Source organism: Peromyscus maniculatus, chromosome 4 (assembly GCF_049852395.1).
Source record: "Peromyscus maniculatus bairdii isolate BWxNUB_F1_BW_parent chromosome 4, HU_Pman_BW_mat_3.1, whole genome shotgun sequence".
Lineage (NCBI taxonomy): Eukaryota > Metazoa > Chordata > Mammalia > Rodentia > Cricetidae > Peromyscus > Peromyscus maniculatus.
This window is the reverse complement of record NC_134855.1, coordinates 7,568,154-7,585,420: the sequence shown is the minus strand read 5'-3', so window position 1 is coordinate 7,585,420 and position 17,267 is coordinate 7,568,154. Positions and strand designations below refer to the sequence as shown.

Genomic DNA, 17,267 nt, shown 5'->3' with positions numbered 1-17,267 from the left:
ACCACGGCAGCTCTTATAAAGAAAGCACTGAATTGGGGGTTTGCTTACAGTTCAGAGCTTTAGTCCACTTTCCTCACGGCTGGGAGCATGGCGTGGTGCTGGGATTCACAGATGGGGCAGGGGTGGAAACGGGGATGAAGAAAACCCAGCTTTCCCTTCATTTGGTTTTGTTTTTTGAAACAGTCTCAGCCGCCCGGCCTGCTCTTGACCTTGATCTTTAGCTGAGGAAGATCTTGGCCTACTCTATCCCCTCTGCTGGCCACGTGTGCAGCTTTACTTACCTCCCCACATTTCTTCTTTTTGCTCCTTAGGTCTCCAAGATTCACCAGCAGTGGCTGTAGCTTATTAATTGCCCTGTGTAATATTCCACAGTGTGAATGAATATTCCATAATATTAAAAACAAACCCTTGCCAGGCAGTGGTGTTGCACATTTTTAATCCCAGCACTTGGGAGACAGAGGTAGTTAGATCTGAGTTCAAGGCCAGCCTGGTCGACAGAGTGAGTGAGTTCGAGGATGGCCAGGCCTACATAGAGAAATCCTGTCTCAAAAAACCAAACCAGACCAGACAAAACCTTCTGTTCTCCTGTTGCCAGACATCTGGACTCTTGCCACTTCTGTCTTTAAACCACGCTGCTGTGAACATCACGTCGCTGGGTGCATCTGCAGGGACTTCTAGGTACCCAGGGTGTTAAACGGAAATTGTTACTATGTTGTTTTCCAAAGGGATTGCATAACATGAAGCTCTTCAAACTCGCTTTCTACACTTAAGTGTCCTGTAAATGTCTCAGCTCCCTCTCCCAGCACGCACACTGACCCACGTGTCCCAGCCCCCCTCTCCCAGCACACACACTGACTCCCGTGACCCAGCCCCCCTCTCCCGGCATGCACCTGATCCCGGTGTCCCAGCCCCCTCTCCCACACACACACTGACCCCCGTGTCTCAGCCCCCTCTCCCAGCACGCACTCTGACCCCCGTGTCCCAGCCCCCTCTCCCAGCACGCACACTGACCCCCGTGTCCCAGCCCCCTCTCCCACACGCACACTGACCCCCGTGTCCCAGCCCTCTCTCCCAGCACGCACTCTGACCCCCGTGTCCCAGCCCCCCTCTCCCGGCACACACACTGACCCCTGTGACCCAGCCCCCCTCTCCCGGCACGCACTCTGACCCCCGTGACCCAGCCCCCCTCTCCTGGCACGCACACTGACCCCCATGACCCAGCCCCCCTCTCCTGGCACGCACACTGACCCCCATGACCCAGCCCCCCTCTCCCGGCACACACTGACCCCCGTGACCCAGCCCCCCTCTCCCAGCACACACTGACCCCCGTGTCCCAGCCCCCTCTCCCAGCACGCACTCTGACCCCCGTGACCCAGCCCCCCTCTCCTGGCACGCACACTGACCCCCGTGACCCAGCCCTCCTCTCCCGGCATGCACACTGACCCCCATGCTTCATTTTACCAGCCTCTTAGAACACTATGAGCAGGCTGTGTCTGTTTATTTACCCAGTCTCCTAACAGGCTACTTAGATTGCTTTTGCACGTGGGTGTGTACATAAGTGCATGTCCGTGTGTGTGTGGAGGTCAAAGGTGAACTTCCAATGCTGTTCTCTCGCTGACCTGGAAGGGTAAGCTAGCCAGAGGGATCTTCACACCCCCAGAGTAATCCCAGAGCTGGGGTTAAAAACACATGGCCTTGGCAGGCATTGGTGGTGCACGCCTTTAATCCCAGCCCTCAGGAGGCAGAGCCAGGTGGATCTCTGTGAGTTCGAGGCCAGCCTGGTCTACAGAGTGAGATCCAGGACAGCCAGGGCTACACAGTGAGATCCTGTCTTGAAAAACCAAAACCAAACCAACAACAAAAACGCATGGCATCATGTCTGGCTTACTTGACTATCTCCTCAGCCCTCAAATTGCCTTTTTTAAGAAAAACTTTAATTTTATTTTATGTGTATGGGTGTTTTGTTTGCATGTCTGTTTACTGCAAATATGTGCAGTATCCATGGGGGCCAGAAGAGGGCGTCAGATTCCCGAGGTCCTTTAGAAGGGTAGCCAGTCTTTTTAACTGCTGAGCCATCTCTCCAGTCCCATGTTGCTTCCTTTTAATCGCATAAAATACAATGAATACATGGGGTAGGAGGAAGAGAGTTGAGCCAAGGTCTCCCTGTGTCGCCCTGGCCAGCCTGGAACTCACTATGTCTTCCAGGCTGGCCTCGAACTTCCAACAGTCTTCTCTCCTACCTTCTTAAGTGTTGGGCTGGGAGGCCTGCACCACTAGGCCCAGCAGAAGCTACATTTTGAGACCTTCTTCTCCATTTTCCGTCAGTAAGGAAATAAAGCAACGTATCAGGTTGCCCAGGGATCTCAAGGTGGAGGAACCAGAGTTCGAGCCCAGTGATCCCCACCTCCCAGTCCGAGGTCTTGGTGTCCATACGGGGCGGGGCGGGGCGTGGGTGTGAGAAATGGGCCATATTCGGGATGGCATGGGAGGCTGATGGAGAGCATCCCTCCTCTCTGGCACCTCCCTGGGGCGGGGCCACGCAAGCCCGAGGCTCCGCCCTCCGGCCTGGCCCGGGTCTGTGAGCGTCGGCGCTAGGACCCCGCGGGCGGGAGCTGCGGCGGGGCCTGGGTGGCCCGGGCAGCGCGGACCCCGGTTCTCGGCTCCCGGCGCCATGTGAGGGGGTTCGGGGGCCGCGGGGGGCCTGGCGCTCCCCGGCGGAGGTGAGCGGGCGCTGCGCGGGGGCGGGCGGCGGCGGGGCGGGGGCTTGTGCCGCGCCGCGGGGATGGAGAGCCGCTGGGGAGGGGGCCCCGGGGCTCCCCGAGACCCACTTTCCTCGATAACCGCACCCCGAGATATAAAAGCTCGCGGGGTTCGCTGGGTCTGCCGCTTTGGAGACGAGGGGACCCTGCCGCGGCCCCGCACCCCTCTCCTACGGAGCTGGGGTCAGGATGCCCGACCCCGGGTTGCAGCGGCCGCGGAGGGGGCGCGGGGCTGAGCCTCCCACGCGGCACTTGGGGTTCCCTGATCCCGGTCCCGGAGAAGCGAAGCCCCAGGGCGAGCTCAGGGTGCGGCCCTGGCCCGCAGCTCAGCCTCCTCCGGCTGGGTCCGGGCTCCGGGGCTGCCGCCTCCCCGGCGGGGGGAGCCGCTCCCCAGCAGGCCTGTCCACGCCGGGCGCACGCAGGGACCGGAGGGGGACCCTCCTGGGAGACCCGGTCAGGCTCCGCCCTGTAAACAAACGTGTCCACAAGGTCCCCTCTGCTTGCTCCGGCGGCCTGCAAGGCGCCTGGTCGCTCTGCTCCCTCAGTCTGCTCATCTGTGAAATGGGGAGCAAGAGCACCTACCAGGCCTCCGCGTTGCCAGGAGGATTCTGTAGGCGGGCGATGCTTAGCGTGGCCCCGGGGCTTGTAATATAGGGGTGGTCCCTGGCTTGGGGTCGAGGGGAGGAGGATTGTTTGTGGGACAGGCTTGTGCAGGGGCGGGCTTTGAACCCTAAAGGCTAAGGACATCTGATGGAGCACTTTCAAGCCCTGGGCGCCCTTTGTCACATCTGCATGCATCCTGCCCGTCGCCTCAGGAGTTACTAGTTCTTATCATTCCCACTCCACAGATGAGGCAACTGAGGCTCAGAGAGGTCCCATGGCTTGCTCGAGGCCCCCCAGCCAGTAAGTGTGGACCCAACATTCGCACTGGCACCTGACATGCTGTCCTGACCATGGCCTCCTCAGAGCAGGACCGTGACGGGGCTGACCAGGGGGACCGTGGTCCTGGCTGAGGGCACTGCTCAGGCAAAGGTGGGAAAGTGGGGCGTGGGCCTGGGACCTGGCGTGCTCCGGGTGTCTGGAGCGCGGGGCATGCGCAGGACAGGGTAGTAAGCCCGAGGTCTGCCTGGGAGCGGCGGCCAGACCCGGGAGCGCTTTGAAAGCTGGAGGTGGCGGGGCTGATGGGGACCCGGGGATTCTGGGTTCTGACGCCTGTGATTGGCCCTAGCGGTTTGAGTCCAAGGACAAGCCGCGCCTCCCTCCCGATGAGCCTCAGTTTCCCGGACTGCCCGGTGGGGACAGATGGGAGTCTGGGGTCTCCGCGACCGGAGGTGCAGGGACGGCCCAGGAGCACCCTGGCCTGGGGAGGGCGGGGCCGCTCGGCGGTGGGCGGGGCCTGGCCTGGCCAATCAGGAGCGGGGCGAGTGTGTGGCGCTCTGGCCTGAGGTTTTTAGCTATTCCTGGTGTAGGGAGTAAACAGCAGCTAGGTCAGGGGGCGGAGATAGTGACGGGAACCGGGAGGCTCCGGGAGGCCCCCGGCCGGGATCCCCTCCGAGGATCCAGGCCCGTCCTTCCTTTTCGCACCATCCCTTTCTGCCTGTGGGAGGAGGTGGACTGATCCGAATACTGACGGCCTGCTTACAGGTGGGGAATGGAAGTGAAGCCCGGCCCGGCCCAGCGGTGCCCAGCGGTGCCCAGCGGTGCCCGCGGTGGGGGAGAGGGTTAGGGATGAGGCACACAGCGGTTCCGGGCAGGCAGGCCTGCGTCAGGCTGTGATTGCAGCCATCCCCTCAGCTGAGACAACAATGTACCTCTGAGAACCGTGGCTGTGCCCTTGACCCCAAGATCACACTGGCCAATGACTGAATTCACCGAGTCATGTCGTTCAGAGGTCTGTGAGGTGGCCCCTGGGGAGTCAGGGACGTTCGAAACTTTTGCACCGTCCCTGCTCGGAGTGTGAGTGGGAACCGGGGCAAAATGGATGCAGCCCTGAGCCTTAAAGTTGGGGGGCATGTAGGAGAGCTGTTGGGTAGAGGCGAGACCTGTGATCCAGCCGCATCCAGGGGAGGGCCTCCGGCCATAACCCTTTCTGGTGGCTTGCAGGTGTGACCCCACAGCCTTGCCCCCCGGGCCACCTGCGGGACGCTGGCCCCTACCCCTCAGCAGACGCCGGAGAGAGATGAGTGGCAACAAAGTAAGTCCCCCTCATTTCCTGTCCGCATCTGAGCTGCTGCCGTGGACTCTGTGAAACCCGCCCTGGCCACAGCACCGCCACTCTAACCCACACAGGATGCTGGGTGCAGACCCTGGCTTCAGCCACTGAGCGGTTGATCTCCAAGGCTCTTGCCTCTTTCTGGGCCCAATGTCCTATGTCCTAAGCTTGACTTATCTATGGGAAAGTACTGTGTGAAGGTGGATGCTGTGCATGCGGGGGAACGGGTAGGGAGGTGAGCAGGGGTCTTGGGGGAATGGCCATGTTCAAAGTCACAGCACCTGAGTTCCCCATCATGTATTTGTTCATGTTTCCTGAGCTCCTACTATGTGTTTGACACCCCCCCAACACCTTTCCCCGGGTTCCATGGCAGAATGTGAGATTTGAAAGTGGGGCGTGTGGTTGTAGCATTCTGAGTCCAGGGGAAAGAACACAGTCCTTTGACAGGGATGATTTAATACGGAGAGTTATCAGTGGCAATGGGGCACGGAGCAACAGGGAATGAGACTCAATCCCAGCACCCAGAAAGCCAAGGCCGGTGGATCTCTGGAGTGATCCCAGGCCAGCCTGGTCTACATAATGAATTCCAGTACAGCCTGGTCTAAATAGGAATCTGACTTGTCGTGGTTAGACTTAGAAAAAATTTTTGTTTGTGACAGGGTCTTGTATATCCCAGGCTGGCCTCACTGTGTAGGCTAAGGGACTCCTGATCCTCCTGCCTCCACTTGCGAGCGCTGGGACTTCAGGCCTGTACCACCATGCCCAGTTTATGTAGTGCTGGGAATCAGAACCAGGGCTTCAGGCATACTAGCTGAGCACTCTGTCAACGCTGCCAGACGTGGGCTTTCTGAATTTTGGTGATGCAAGAGTGCAAAGTATTCAGTGGGACCCACGCTTTGAAACTTGAGGTTTTGTTGGTTTGCTCCCTGGTGATCCTGGGTGGGGCTGAGGTCCGCAGCTTCCAAAGAGCCCCTCTTGCTGAGAGGAGCCTGTGACACGCTGCAGAGTGGGCTGTTGCTGAGCTGACTGACGCCTTTCCTACCTTCTGACATTTCCTGCTTGCAGTGGGTTGATCAGGATGCGACCTGATTGTTAAATCCAGGACCGGGTGTAAGCCCAAGGGTTGAGGTGCAGGCCCAGCTGGAGACGGCCCAGCCCGTAGCCCACTCACCATCTACTACATGGCCCTGCGAAGAGAAGCTGCTGGCTTCTGGGTGCTGCTGGTGGTTGAGTGCCTGGGAGGAGCTGAACTTTAAATAAATACTTGTGGTCCCAGTAAGAACCAAAGCGATTTAGGGGTACTGCCTTTATTCTTAACAGTGTCTCTCCAGCGCCCTCTACTGAGAAATCTTAAGATGCTTTGGCAAGGAAAAATACCTCAAAGAGCCCAGACCCGTTTTCACCAAGCAGGCAAGGAATGAGAAGTGACATGTTCCTTCATATATGTAAGGGTTGCTCCCGGGATCCCGAGGAGACAGAAATCCAAGGGTGTGAGCTCAGGTTCTTCATATAGGATGGCTTAGTAATTGCATATAACCCACACAACACAAAGAGTTTATCATCTCTACATAAGTTATAATGCCTAACCCAGTGTGTGCAACCAAAACTGCTGGTGTGATGCTGCCTGATTGTCATCCCAGCACTTGGGAGGCGGACACAGGAGGATCAGTAGATCAAAGTCTGCCTTGATTACATAGTGAGGTGGAGGTGGCACGGGCTATGTGAGCCGATTTCTTTTCTTTCTTTTTTTGTTTTTTTGTTTTGTTTTGTTTTGTTTTTCCGAGACAAGGTTTCTCTGTGTAGTTTTTGAGCCTGTCCTGGAACTTGCTCTGTAGACCAGGCTGGCCTCGAACTCACAGAGATCCACCTGGCTCTGCCTCCCCAGTGCTGGGATTAAAGGCCACCACCCAGCATGAGCCGATTTCTATACAAACAAACAAAAACCTCACAAAATTAAGGACTGATAACAAGATAGGAAGCCTACATCTGGTCCAGTCATTCTAGGCTTGACTAGACTGTTGATTGTGGTCTGTTGACTCTGCAGACCTCAAAGTGTGTGGTGCCAGCTGTATAGACAGCGTATGGAGAGTTACTAGCATTGGACCATCTGGATCTTGTTTGGATGTCCCTCTCCCCACCTGAGTCTAGGCAGGGGACCTTGTCACCCGCATCCAGTTCAGTCCAGAAACACTTTTCCTGTTCAGTGTAGCCCAGGCTAGCGTCAAGCTTGCAGCAATCCTCAGGCCTCAGCCTGCACAGCACTGGGAGGGTGCAACGCCGTGTTGGGCTCTCTCCTTGAGCACCTTCTGCAGGCCTCCCTCACCCAGGGCCTGGGGAGCAAGGCTGACCCAGCCTTAGGGCTCAGAGCTCCAGGTCTGGTTTGGAGGGATAGCAGTTTGCAAGCGGCGTGACTGCACTGGATAGTTCAGAGGCAGAGTAACTGTCTCACATACATGAGGCCCTAGGTTCGATCCCTAGGGCTGGGGCGCGGCGGGGGGGGGGGGGGGGGGGGGACACCTGACTAAGAAGGAACGAGATAGGCAGGCAGAATGCCGGGAGAAGGAGGTGGTACCTGAACTCATCTGGTCTGGTATGAAGGGCGTGGTGGGCTGCAGGCAGTGGGGTACCGAGCCTGTTGTGTGTGTGCCCGGACCCTCAGTGGCCTCTTCCCTCTCCAGGAGCAGCGGTCAGCAGTGTTTGTGGTCCTCTTGGCTCTCATCACCATCCTCATCCTCTACAGCTCCAACAGTGCCAACGAGGTCTTCCACTACGGCTCCCTGAGGGGCCGCATGCGTCGGCCTGTCAACCTCAAGAAGTGGAGTTTCTCCAACGCCTACTTCCCTATCCTGGGAAACAAGGTAGAGCAGCTTCTGTGGGGAGGTCCTTGGCTGCTGATATCCCCCACTTTCCATCTCTTCCCTCCTGTATCCTGTGCCTCCGAGAGGAGAGGATGGATGAGGGTCATCAGTCAAGATCACGGCCCTTTGCTTAGGGCGGGATCTTGGACAGGTGTTTGACAGTGGGCCTTAGTTCTCATTAAGGTCCCGCCCTTAGTGTTAAAAGTCTGTCTTGGCCCAGTGAAATGACTCAGTAGGTAAAGGTGTTTGCTGCCAAGCCTAATGGCCTGAGTTAGATGGAGCTCTGGAATCTACATAGTGGAAGAAAAACAAACAATTCCAGCAAGCTGCCCTCTGACCTCCACGCACGTGGGAGTGTGTTGTGGGATGCCACCCTCCCCCCCCCATACACACACACAACACACATGTGCACACACAAATGTATTTTAAAATTTAAAAAGATCTTCTGTTGCTCCTGAGTCAGACTTCTGGTTTTCATGGCTCTCTGGGGACACACCCCATAAGCTTGGGCGGAGACCCCTGAGGTTCTGGAGAACACAAGAGCAGAAACAATAATGGCTGGCTGCCCTTTCTCGAACAGTACGAGCTGCTCAGTGCTATTATCTCCCTAGAAGACCTGAGGTGATCACGCAGCCACGCAGCATGGGAGGGCCAGAGATTTGCCCAGCCCCTGCTAAATTGCAGCTAGACAGAAAAGTCCAGTGACGGCGGCCTGGTGGTCAGGATTCAGCACTCTTGTTTCTACAGACCTGGTTTGTCAGCCAGTCATGTCATCCTGGGTGCCTCTCTGCCCTAGGGTGTCTATGAAATTCCTGTATTTAGACAGTCTTCCCTTGTTGAATTTTCTTCAGAGCCTTTGTGTATGGAGTGCCCTTGGCTGTGGACACGCCCTCCCTGGAAAGGACCCATAGTAGGGGTTAAGGGGAATGGGAGAGTAGATGGGGAGAAAGAGGGACCCGCGAGCGTGGGTGGTTTGAAGGGAAAGGTGTCTGAGCGTGGCTTGTTGCTCCTCCCAGCCTGGTGGCGAGAGAACTAGCTTGGGGAGTGTGTGTCTGGGTGCTGGAGCTGTTGGAGGCGATGGAAAACGACCTGGTGCATTGGGAGGAAGCGTTCTTTTTGGGGAGCTGGGCCACACGCAGCTGAGTCCCAGCCAGTCTCCATCCTCTGTTTCTCAGTGTGCCCCCTGTATTTCTGTCTCAAGTCTTGGTACTTGCTTTTCCTCTGGCCTTGAACATTTTTGCCTAAGTGGTGTGACTCTAAAGACAGGGTTTTTGTTTTCAAGATAGGGTTTCTCTGTAAGCAACCTGGCTGTCCTAGAACTTGCTCTGTAGACCAGGCTGGCCTCGAACTCACAGAGACCTGTCTGCCTCTGCCTCCCGAATGCTGGGATCAGAGGGGAGTGCCACCACCGCCCGGCTCTAAGGACTGTTCTAAAGCAGCCTCCATTTCTCAGTTTCTGATCCCCTCTTTCCGTGTTTTTCCCTGTGTATTATGCTGTCTGTCTCCCCAACTCTAAGCATCTTTTTTTGGGTTTTGGTTTTTTACTAGCATATATTAATTATATAATGGGTTTCTTATGACATCTTCATGCATGTTTATAATGTGTTTTGATATCTTTTTTTTTTAAATATTTATTTATTTATTTTGTATACAGCATGTATGACTACAGATCTCATTAACAGATGGTTGTGAGCCACCATGTGGTTGCTGGGAATTGAACTCATGACCTCTGGAAGAACAGCCAGTGCTCTTAACCTCTGAGCCGTCTCTCCAGCCCATATTTTGATATCTTTATTCTCCTTTATTTTCTCTTCTCCCCCTCTCCAACCCCTACCCCGGCGTCCATAAACCGCCGATAGAGACCCTGGGAGGGGTGGGACCTCGAGCCTGTCCTGCTCCCTAGGATGGCAAACATCTCGAGGCACAGGGACCGGCTGTCCTTTGTTGCTGTGCCCCCAGATGGTTAGGAATATCCACAGAACAGAACGAATGTGCTTTGAAGGGCCGAGATGGCCCCCGGCTCCCGATGGCCCCCGGCCCCCGCAGGCCTGGCCGTCTAGCGCTCCGAACCCTGCACCGAGCAGCTCTGATTGTGCCCCCCTTCTTGCCCCACAGACGCTGCCCTCCCGGTGCAACCAGTGTGTGATCATCACCAGCTCCAGCCACCTGCTGGGCACCAAACTGGGCCCCGAGATTGAGCGGGCTGAGTGCACCATCCGCATGAACGACGCGCCCACCTCGGGCTACTCGGCCGATGTCGGCAACAAAACCACCTTCCGCGTAGTGGCCCATTCCAGTGTGTTCCGTGTGCTGCGGAGGCCCCAGGAATTTGTCAACCGGACCCCTGAAACGGTGTTTATCTTCTGGGGCCCCCCAAACAAGATGCAGAAGCCGCAGGGCAGCCTCCTGCGCGTCATCCAGCGGGCGGGCCTCGCCTTCCCGAACATGGAGGCCTACGCCGTCTCTCCCACCCGCATGCAGCAGTTTGACGACCTCTTCCGGGGTGAGACGGGCAAGGACAGGTACCAGCCAACCTCCCACCTGCCCGCCGCGGTCATCCCTGGCCTGATACTCCCAGCATGCACTATGTTGAGGGTGTAGTCACTTCTTGCCACCCTCCTGGTCAGGTCCCCCCAGCTCTCCTCAGCTGTTAACGTGGAACGTGGGTCATCTTCAAAATGTCCACCTTGTCCTCACCCACCTGCCCACTGCCACCCCCCACCCCCCACCCCCGCTTCTTCCCAGCATCCTCCACTCCAAGGGGACAGGGGCTCCCAGAATGCTCTGCACTGTTACGTAGGTGTTCCTGGTAGCTTTCTAGGTGGCACTCTCCACAGTGTGGCACCTAGGGTCTAGACTGTTCCCGGCATACCTCAGTGTACGCACACAGGTGCTCCTAGCATGCTCTGTTCTAAGGAAATCTTTCCCATCATGCTCTTCTCCGACTAACCTCCCTAGAAACCTAGTCAGCCCCCTCCTGTATAAATACAGTGTGGCCGGGCGGTGGTGGCGCACGCCTTTAATCCCAGCACTCGGGAGGCAGAGGCAGGCGGATCTCTGTGAGTTCGAGGCCAGCCTGGACTACCAAGTGAGTCCCAGGAAAGGCGCAAAGCTACACAGAGAAACCCTGTCTCGAAAAAACCAAAAAAAAAAAAAAAAAAAAAAAAAAAACAAAAAAAAAAAAAAAAAACAACATAAATACAGTGTGGGCCACATTTGAAGTATTACGGTAGCTATGTCAAAAAAGCTAACGATAATGGCAGAGGATGCATTTAACTTCCATGTTATTTAAACCAATGGGTTCAGCATACAGCTTCTATGCGTGTGTTGGTAGATTTATACCTAATTATTGTTTTTCAAAGATTCGTGTGTCTGAGTCTTTGGCCTGTGTGTGTCTGTGCACTACTTCAAGCCTAGTGCCTGAGGAGCTCCTAAAAGGGTGTTCTGTCTCCTGGAACTCAAGTTACAGACTGCTGTGAGATACCATGTGGGCACTGGGAATTGATCCCAGGTCCTCTGGAAGAGCAGTAAGTGCTCTTAACCACTGAACCACCTCTCCAGCCTCCTTTATACCTAGTTAATTTTAAAGATTTGTGGCTATTGAAGGAGACTCCCACACAGCGGGGGGCCCCTTCCAGACCCTGGATTAGGCACAAACCACACCCAAACACCTGTTCTCACAGAGAGATCCTTTATTAAGCTGGGAAGAAAAAAAGTGGCTGCTTTCTGACTCTGGCAGGAAAACAGCAGCAAGTGATGTTGCAGGTGTCATTCTTAAAGGGAGAAGGGGAGGTCTGTGTTAGGATGGGCTGGGATGCAGTGGTAGAGGAGATCAAGGATGATGGAGAAGGGGAGGGAAGGGGGAGGGGGATTTGCTCCAGAGGGACAGAGGACGGCCTCTGGACAGAGAGGAGACAGACGTGGCACGTAGGCAAATGGCAGTTTATAAAGGTAAACAGGGAAACCCTGTGTTAGGGTGAGGTGTTTAATTTTGATTGGGCAGGTTAATTGGGTGACCAAAGGGGGCTTCTGATGCTGGACTTCAGTACTTTGATAGCTGGACCTTGTTAGCCTCAGGAGGAGGAAGGGGCCCAATAAGGGAACAGGCCTTGGTGGCAGCTTTAGTACTGTAATCCGATGGTTTTTAACAAGGCAGAGGGAGTGGGGGAGAAGGGCGGGGCCTGCCAGGGCCACATGCTCGAGTGGGCTAGTGTCCCTTCAGCTATTATAAGTGACAATTTTCAATTTTTATCTTAGGCTCCCAGTTTTCATTGTTAGTGTATTTTTTCTGTGTGTATGTATGTGTGTTCATGTGTGTGTGTAAGTGTGCATACGTGTGTGTGTGTGTGCATGTGCACATAGAGGCCAGAGGCTGAGGTCAGATGTTTTCCTGGCTCACTCTACCTTATATACCGAGACAGAGTCTCTCGCTTGAACCCAGTACTCGCTGATCTGGCTAGGGCATCTCTTGTGTCTCCTTCCTGGTCACTTGAATTGCAAATGGGCCGCCACGCCCACCTGGGATTTTGTGGGTGCGTGGACGTCATGCCCTGATGTTTGCACAGCGCATGCTTTACCCACCAAGCGACCTCCTGGCCCTGTTGCTAGTGTGTGTGTTTTTAAAAATGGTTAGTTTTGATGTGTTGACTCTTAAACTCACCAGTTAAAGATTTTTGTAGGTTCTTTGGGTCTTTCACACATTAATAATCATGTTATACGGAGATGCTTTTTTTTTTTTCCTTCCTCATCAATGTGTGCCTCTTTTTTCTCACTGTGTCGCACTAGGATTTTCAACCCAGGCTGTTTTTGCTGTCGTTTTCTTTCTAGGTTGAGTTTGGGGTCACACATTGAAGTGCCCCCTTCTCTTTTGTGGGTGAGGTTGTACAGAATGGATATTAGGTAGAGTTTGCTGTGAAACTGTCTGGGTCTGTAGAGCCCCTCTGTAGAAGATGTTTAGTCTTTTTAGTTTTTATTTCTAGGGGTGGAACTTGGGGCCTAAAGCATGATAAGTGCACATTCTACTATGAAAGCTGCACCCCCCGGCCCTGGAATTGCTGGGTTCATTTTCTTTAATATTATAGAGTGTTCAGGCAACCTCCTTCATCGTGGGGAGTTCGTGGGTTTTAAGGAGTTGGCCATTTCATGTCCGGTATCGGATTTATATCTGTAGTATCTGTGGGTTCCCTTAGCACCCGTAAGGAAGTGTGGTCATTTCTTTTCTTCCTGTCTCGGGCAGCTTTGTGTCATCTATCTTTGTCACACTTGTTACAGGGGTGCTTTTCTTTTAAATGTGTCCCACCACATACGTTGAAAATAGTCTCAACTTCAGGTGTACTTAGGGCTGGAGGGATGGTTCAGCGGTTAAGAGCACCTGCACTCTTCCAGAGGACTTGAGTTCGGTTCCCAGCACCCACACCAGGACAGACTGCTCACAGCCACCTGGAACTCCAGTTCCAGGTGATCTGATGCCTTCTGCTGGCCCCCATGAACACTGCCTTCATATGGTATATGCACACAGACATCTTTGAGGCCAGCCTGGTCTACATAGCAAATTCAGGACGGCCAGGGCTACACAGAGAGAACTCTGTCTCAAAAAAACAAAGCAAAACAAAAAAACTATATATATATAATATATATATTTTAAATCAATATCAAAACACTATGAATGACGTGGTCTGCATTCTGCTTTTCATGCTTCCCAAGGGCTCCAGTGCACATTTGACATAGTACCTCTCGGACACATATCAAGTGCTTACTAAGCCACACGTAGCTGGTGTCTGCTGTAGCCCCAGGTGTGGGCTGTCCTTTATGCCTTGCTCTGTGGTCACCTCAGCATCATCTTCTCAGCATCCTCTAGTATCCCCATAGGAGTTTGGTCCCAGAGGACACACACTGCTGCTAGCATGCTTTATGGTCGTCATGGTTACTCGCAGTGTGCACTGTTGACCTATTAGCCTCTTGAGTGCATGACCTGTTTATTGTGCCCTTCCCCTTCACCAGCCCGAGTGCTCCCACCACAGTGGTGGTACACAAGTCTGATGTAGAGGCAGAGCCTGGAGAGACAGTGGGTAGAGCTTCCTGGAGCCTCTGTGGGGGTTGACCATTTCTCCCCCACCCCTGCCTGCTCCCCACCCCTGCCTGCTCCCCACCCCTGCCTGCTCCCCACCCCTGCCTGCTCCCCACCCCTGCCTGCTCCCCACCCCTGCCTGCTCCCCACCCCTGCCTGCTCCCCACCCCAGCCTGCTCCCCACCCCTGCCTGCTCCCCACCCCTGCCTGCTCCCCGTCCCTGCCTGCTCCCCGTCCCTGCCTGCTCCCCACCCCTGCCTGCTCCCCACCCCTGCCTGCTCCCCACCCCTGCCTGCTCCCCACCCCTGCCTGCTCCCCATCCCTGCCTGCTCCCCCATCCCTGCCTGCTCCCCACCCCTGCCTGCTCCCCACCCCTGCCTGCTCCCCACCCCTGCCTGCTCCCCACCCCTGCCTGCTCCCCACCCCTGCCTGCTCCCCACCCCTGCCTGAGTGCCCCTTCATTGAGACTCCTCTCTGCCCCCAGGGAAAAGTCCCACTCCTGGTTGAGCACGGGCTGGTTTACCATGGTGATTGCGGTGGAGTTGTGTGACCATGTGCACGTGTATGGCATGGTCCCTCCTGACTACTGCAGGTGAGCTCCGGCCGGTACCCCTGGGAACCATACCCACTTACTGATTACAGGGTGGAGCTGGGAGGTCTGGGGATTGCTGAGGGTTCGTCTGAGGGCCTCTGTGGGGTGACTTCATGCTGTTCTGCAGAGGTGGGTTTCTTGGAGCTGCCCCGGGGGTTTCCACTCCAGGCTGGGTTTTGAGTTTGTCTGTTGGCACTGACTACAAGAATTCCATGGAGTGCCAGTCATGCCCTACTGAGTGCTGACCACGCACCAAGCGTCATTCCCTCACACAATGCCAGGACACTGTCCTCCCCATTTTATGAGTGCAAATTGAAGAGGGTGTTTAGTGAGGGGACCCAAGGAAGGTCTCAGAAACTCTAAGGGGTACCAGGCCTCCAAGCCCACAGTTCTTGATCACTGCTGCTATGTTGGGGAAAGAAAAAAGTTCCTTTTTTTTTTTTTTTAAAAAAAAAGAAGCTTGATGGTTCCACAAACTTAGTCTACCATATACCCACTTTATAGATGGGAAAACTGAGGCTTGAGGAAGGATTGAGGATTTATTCCACTGAGACTCTAGAATAGGAGAGGGGTGGAAGTAGAAAAGGTGGGCACCCTTACAGGTGCCCACCTTGCCCCCACGCCCCTGACTCCCCTGTCTGCTGTGCCCAGCCAGCGGCCCCGCCTGCAGCGCATGCCATACCACTACTATGAGCCCAAGGGGCCCGATGAGTGTGTCACGTACATCCAGAATGAGCACAGCCGTAAGGGCAATCACCACCGCTTCATCACCGAGAAGAGAGTCTTCTCATCCTGGGCCCAGCTCTACGGCATCACCTTCTCCCACCCCTCCTGGACCTAGCCATCCTGCCCTTACCACCTCGGAGAGATACAGGCAGAGTGGCTCTGGGCTCGACCATTTGACCATGGCCATCTTCCAGCCAGTTTGGGCTGGCTGGAGTATTTCCCAGTCAATCAAATCAGGGCCTTGATGAGGGTTTTTCCTCCAGCCAATCAGGGCTGGAGTTATCTCTTGGCCAATCAGGGATTTGGAATTCTGTATGGTTTAATCGGGTGTCAGGGGGTCTTTCTTGTCTAGTCAGGGTCTGAGCATCGTCAATCAGGGTATAGGGGTCTTTCTGAGTCAGCCTGAGGCTTAGGTCATGTCCTTTCCTGTAAGGCCTTGCATCAGAGCCCCAGGAACGGGCCCCAAATCATTCCCTCCTTAGCTGGGACAAAGAGGTCTGTCCCAAGGATTTGGCCCACGGTTCCAGAATCAGAGATACCGTATGGGGTAGGAGCTGCCAGGAGGCCAGGCCAGAGAATTTGTGGAGTTCTGAAATGGTAGGAGGCCTGGGAGGTGGGAGGCCTGTGTCCAGGTCCTGGCTTCCTCCCGAGTGACCTTGGACGAGCCCTCCTCTCTTTCTGGAATGCTATGACGAGATCACATTCCTGTGTGGGACAGACTCACTCTCCATGTACTTAAGTGTAAATTCCCCCAGCTGCCGCCCCTCACTGGGGACTCAGCTCCCTGGGGATGGGGACCCTGGGGTACTCTTCCCCACCTCCTGCAAACTTTAGGGTATTTTTGTGTAAATACCCGTGGTTGAGGAACTCGGGCAGATGTGGGACAAACACACAGCTGTTTTCTTAGCGGCTATCAGTCCAGCTGCCATTAGCCTGGCTCCTGTCGGCCAGGCGTCTCTTCCTACCCTGCAGCAGGAGAGTGGTCCCTGCTGCCCGAGGAGCCTTTGGGATTGAGGAAGGGTACCCCGCCACACCAGGACAGCCTTTGTTTAGAGATGCTGAGGGTTTGGGGGAGAAGTGTCTCCCTCCGAGTTTGGGATGGGAATAGAGAGACGGGAGCTGGGTTACCTGGGTTCTGTCCCCTGCTCAAGCACTTTATTAAAGTTGGGGCTGGGTGGGGTGTGTTTAATTCCCCTCTTCCACAGCCTTCAAGGGAAGGGCTTCCAAAAGGAGGCTGTGGATTGCGGGGTAGGGGCTGGCCAGCTGTGAGTCCTTGCACACTGAGGTAATCGGGGGCAGCGACAGCCCCAGGTCTGGTTTTGTAACGATTTATACAGAAATAAAACACACGTAAGCCCCAGCTCAGTGTTCTGTGTCTCGAGTCTGCGTTTTTGTGTGTGCCCTCCTCTCCCAGCTGGGAATATCCTAAGGACCGGCCTGTAGCCTTTGGGTTAGGAGGGTGCATGAAGTTGAAGCCTCAGAGAACAGCTGGAGAAGGACTTTAGGGAGAGCAATGGTCTGGGTGGGACCGGAAGTCAGCACTGGGGCCTGGGGCCTGAGGGCAGGAAAAAGGACCTTCCAGGTAGAGTGAGCGTGGCAGGTTGTAAACATGGCTGCCAGCCTCTTAGTGCAGTGTTGTTTACTCCAGACGGGCAGGAGGTGAAGGGTCCCTGACTCCAGAGGAAATTACAGCCTGTTGGAGCAGATAAGATTCCCTTGGGAGCCAGGCCTAACAAAGGGTGACTGTGTGAGACAAGTACAGGCTGCAGAGGGGCTGAGAGAGAGCTGTCCTGGGCTCCCGGCCAGGCAAGATGGTGGGCCGCCAGGGCGGGGAGGCAAGAGCGACACCTAGCATTTGTTCCTAGTCCCGTGTGGTTAATCATCAGATGCCTGAAACCATATTAGGTGGCCTCCGTGAAACAGTGTCTGCCGGGACCTCTAACTCCAGCAACAGTAAAGAGTGGTAAGGCAGGAGTCAGGGCCAGATGGCCAGCAGCCAGGACTACCCACCTGACGGCGGCCACGCGTGGTGTTGGCTGCCACCTTCGGTGGG

General features: G+C 55.3%; 1 protein-coding gene across 5 annotated transcripts; it reads left to right on the top strand.

Moving 5' to 3' along the window:
• Window positions 1–2,580: 2,580 nt before the first annotated feature.
• On the top strand, window positions 2,581–16,575 carry St6galnac6 (ST6 N-acetylgalactosaminide alpha-2,6-sialyltransferase 6). 5 transcript variants are annotated; one of them, XM_076568887.1, is made up of 7 exons: window positions 2,581–2,720; window positions 3,608–3,662; window positions 4,863–4,953; window positions 7,650–7,829; window positions 9,945–10,351; window positions 14,381–14,488; window positions 15,140–16,575. In XM_076568887.1, exons 2-7 carry the CDS (start codon window positions 3,637–3,639, stop codon window positions 15,327–15,329), a joined length of 1,002 nt encoding a protein of 333 aa, XP_076425002.1. In that variant the 5' UTR covers window positions 2,581–2,720; window positions 3,608–3,636; the 3' UTR covers window positions 15,330–16,575. The 5 variants fall into 5 exon arrangements, with proteins under 5 accessions (XP_076425002.1, XP_076425001.1, XP_076425004.1 ...); XM_076568886.1 differs by having other exon boundaries at window positions 2,615–2,720; window positions 3,608–3,791; window positions 15,144–16,575; XM_076568889.1 differs by having other exon boundaries at window positions 2,620–2,720; window positions 3,608–3,791.
• Window positions 16,576–17,267: the final 692 nt, after the last annotated feature.

Coding starts and splice junctions, on each gene's coding strand:
- St6galnac6 (XM_076568885.1), top strand. CDS start 4,618: ATGACTGAATTCACCGAGTCATGTCGTTCAGAGGTCTGTGAGGTGGCC. Junction 4,954..7,649: donor GAGAGATGAGTGGCAACAAA/GTAAGTCCCCCT, acceptor TTCCCTCTCCAG/GAGCAGCGGTCAGCAGTGTT. Junction 14,489..15,139: donor GTCCCTCCTGACTACTGCAG/GTGAGCTCCGGC, acceptor TGCTGTGCCCAG/CCAGCGGCCCCGCCTGCAGC.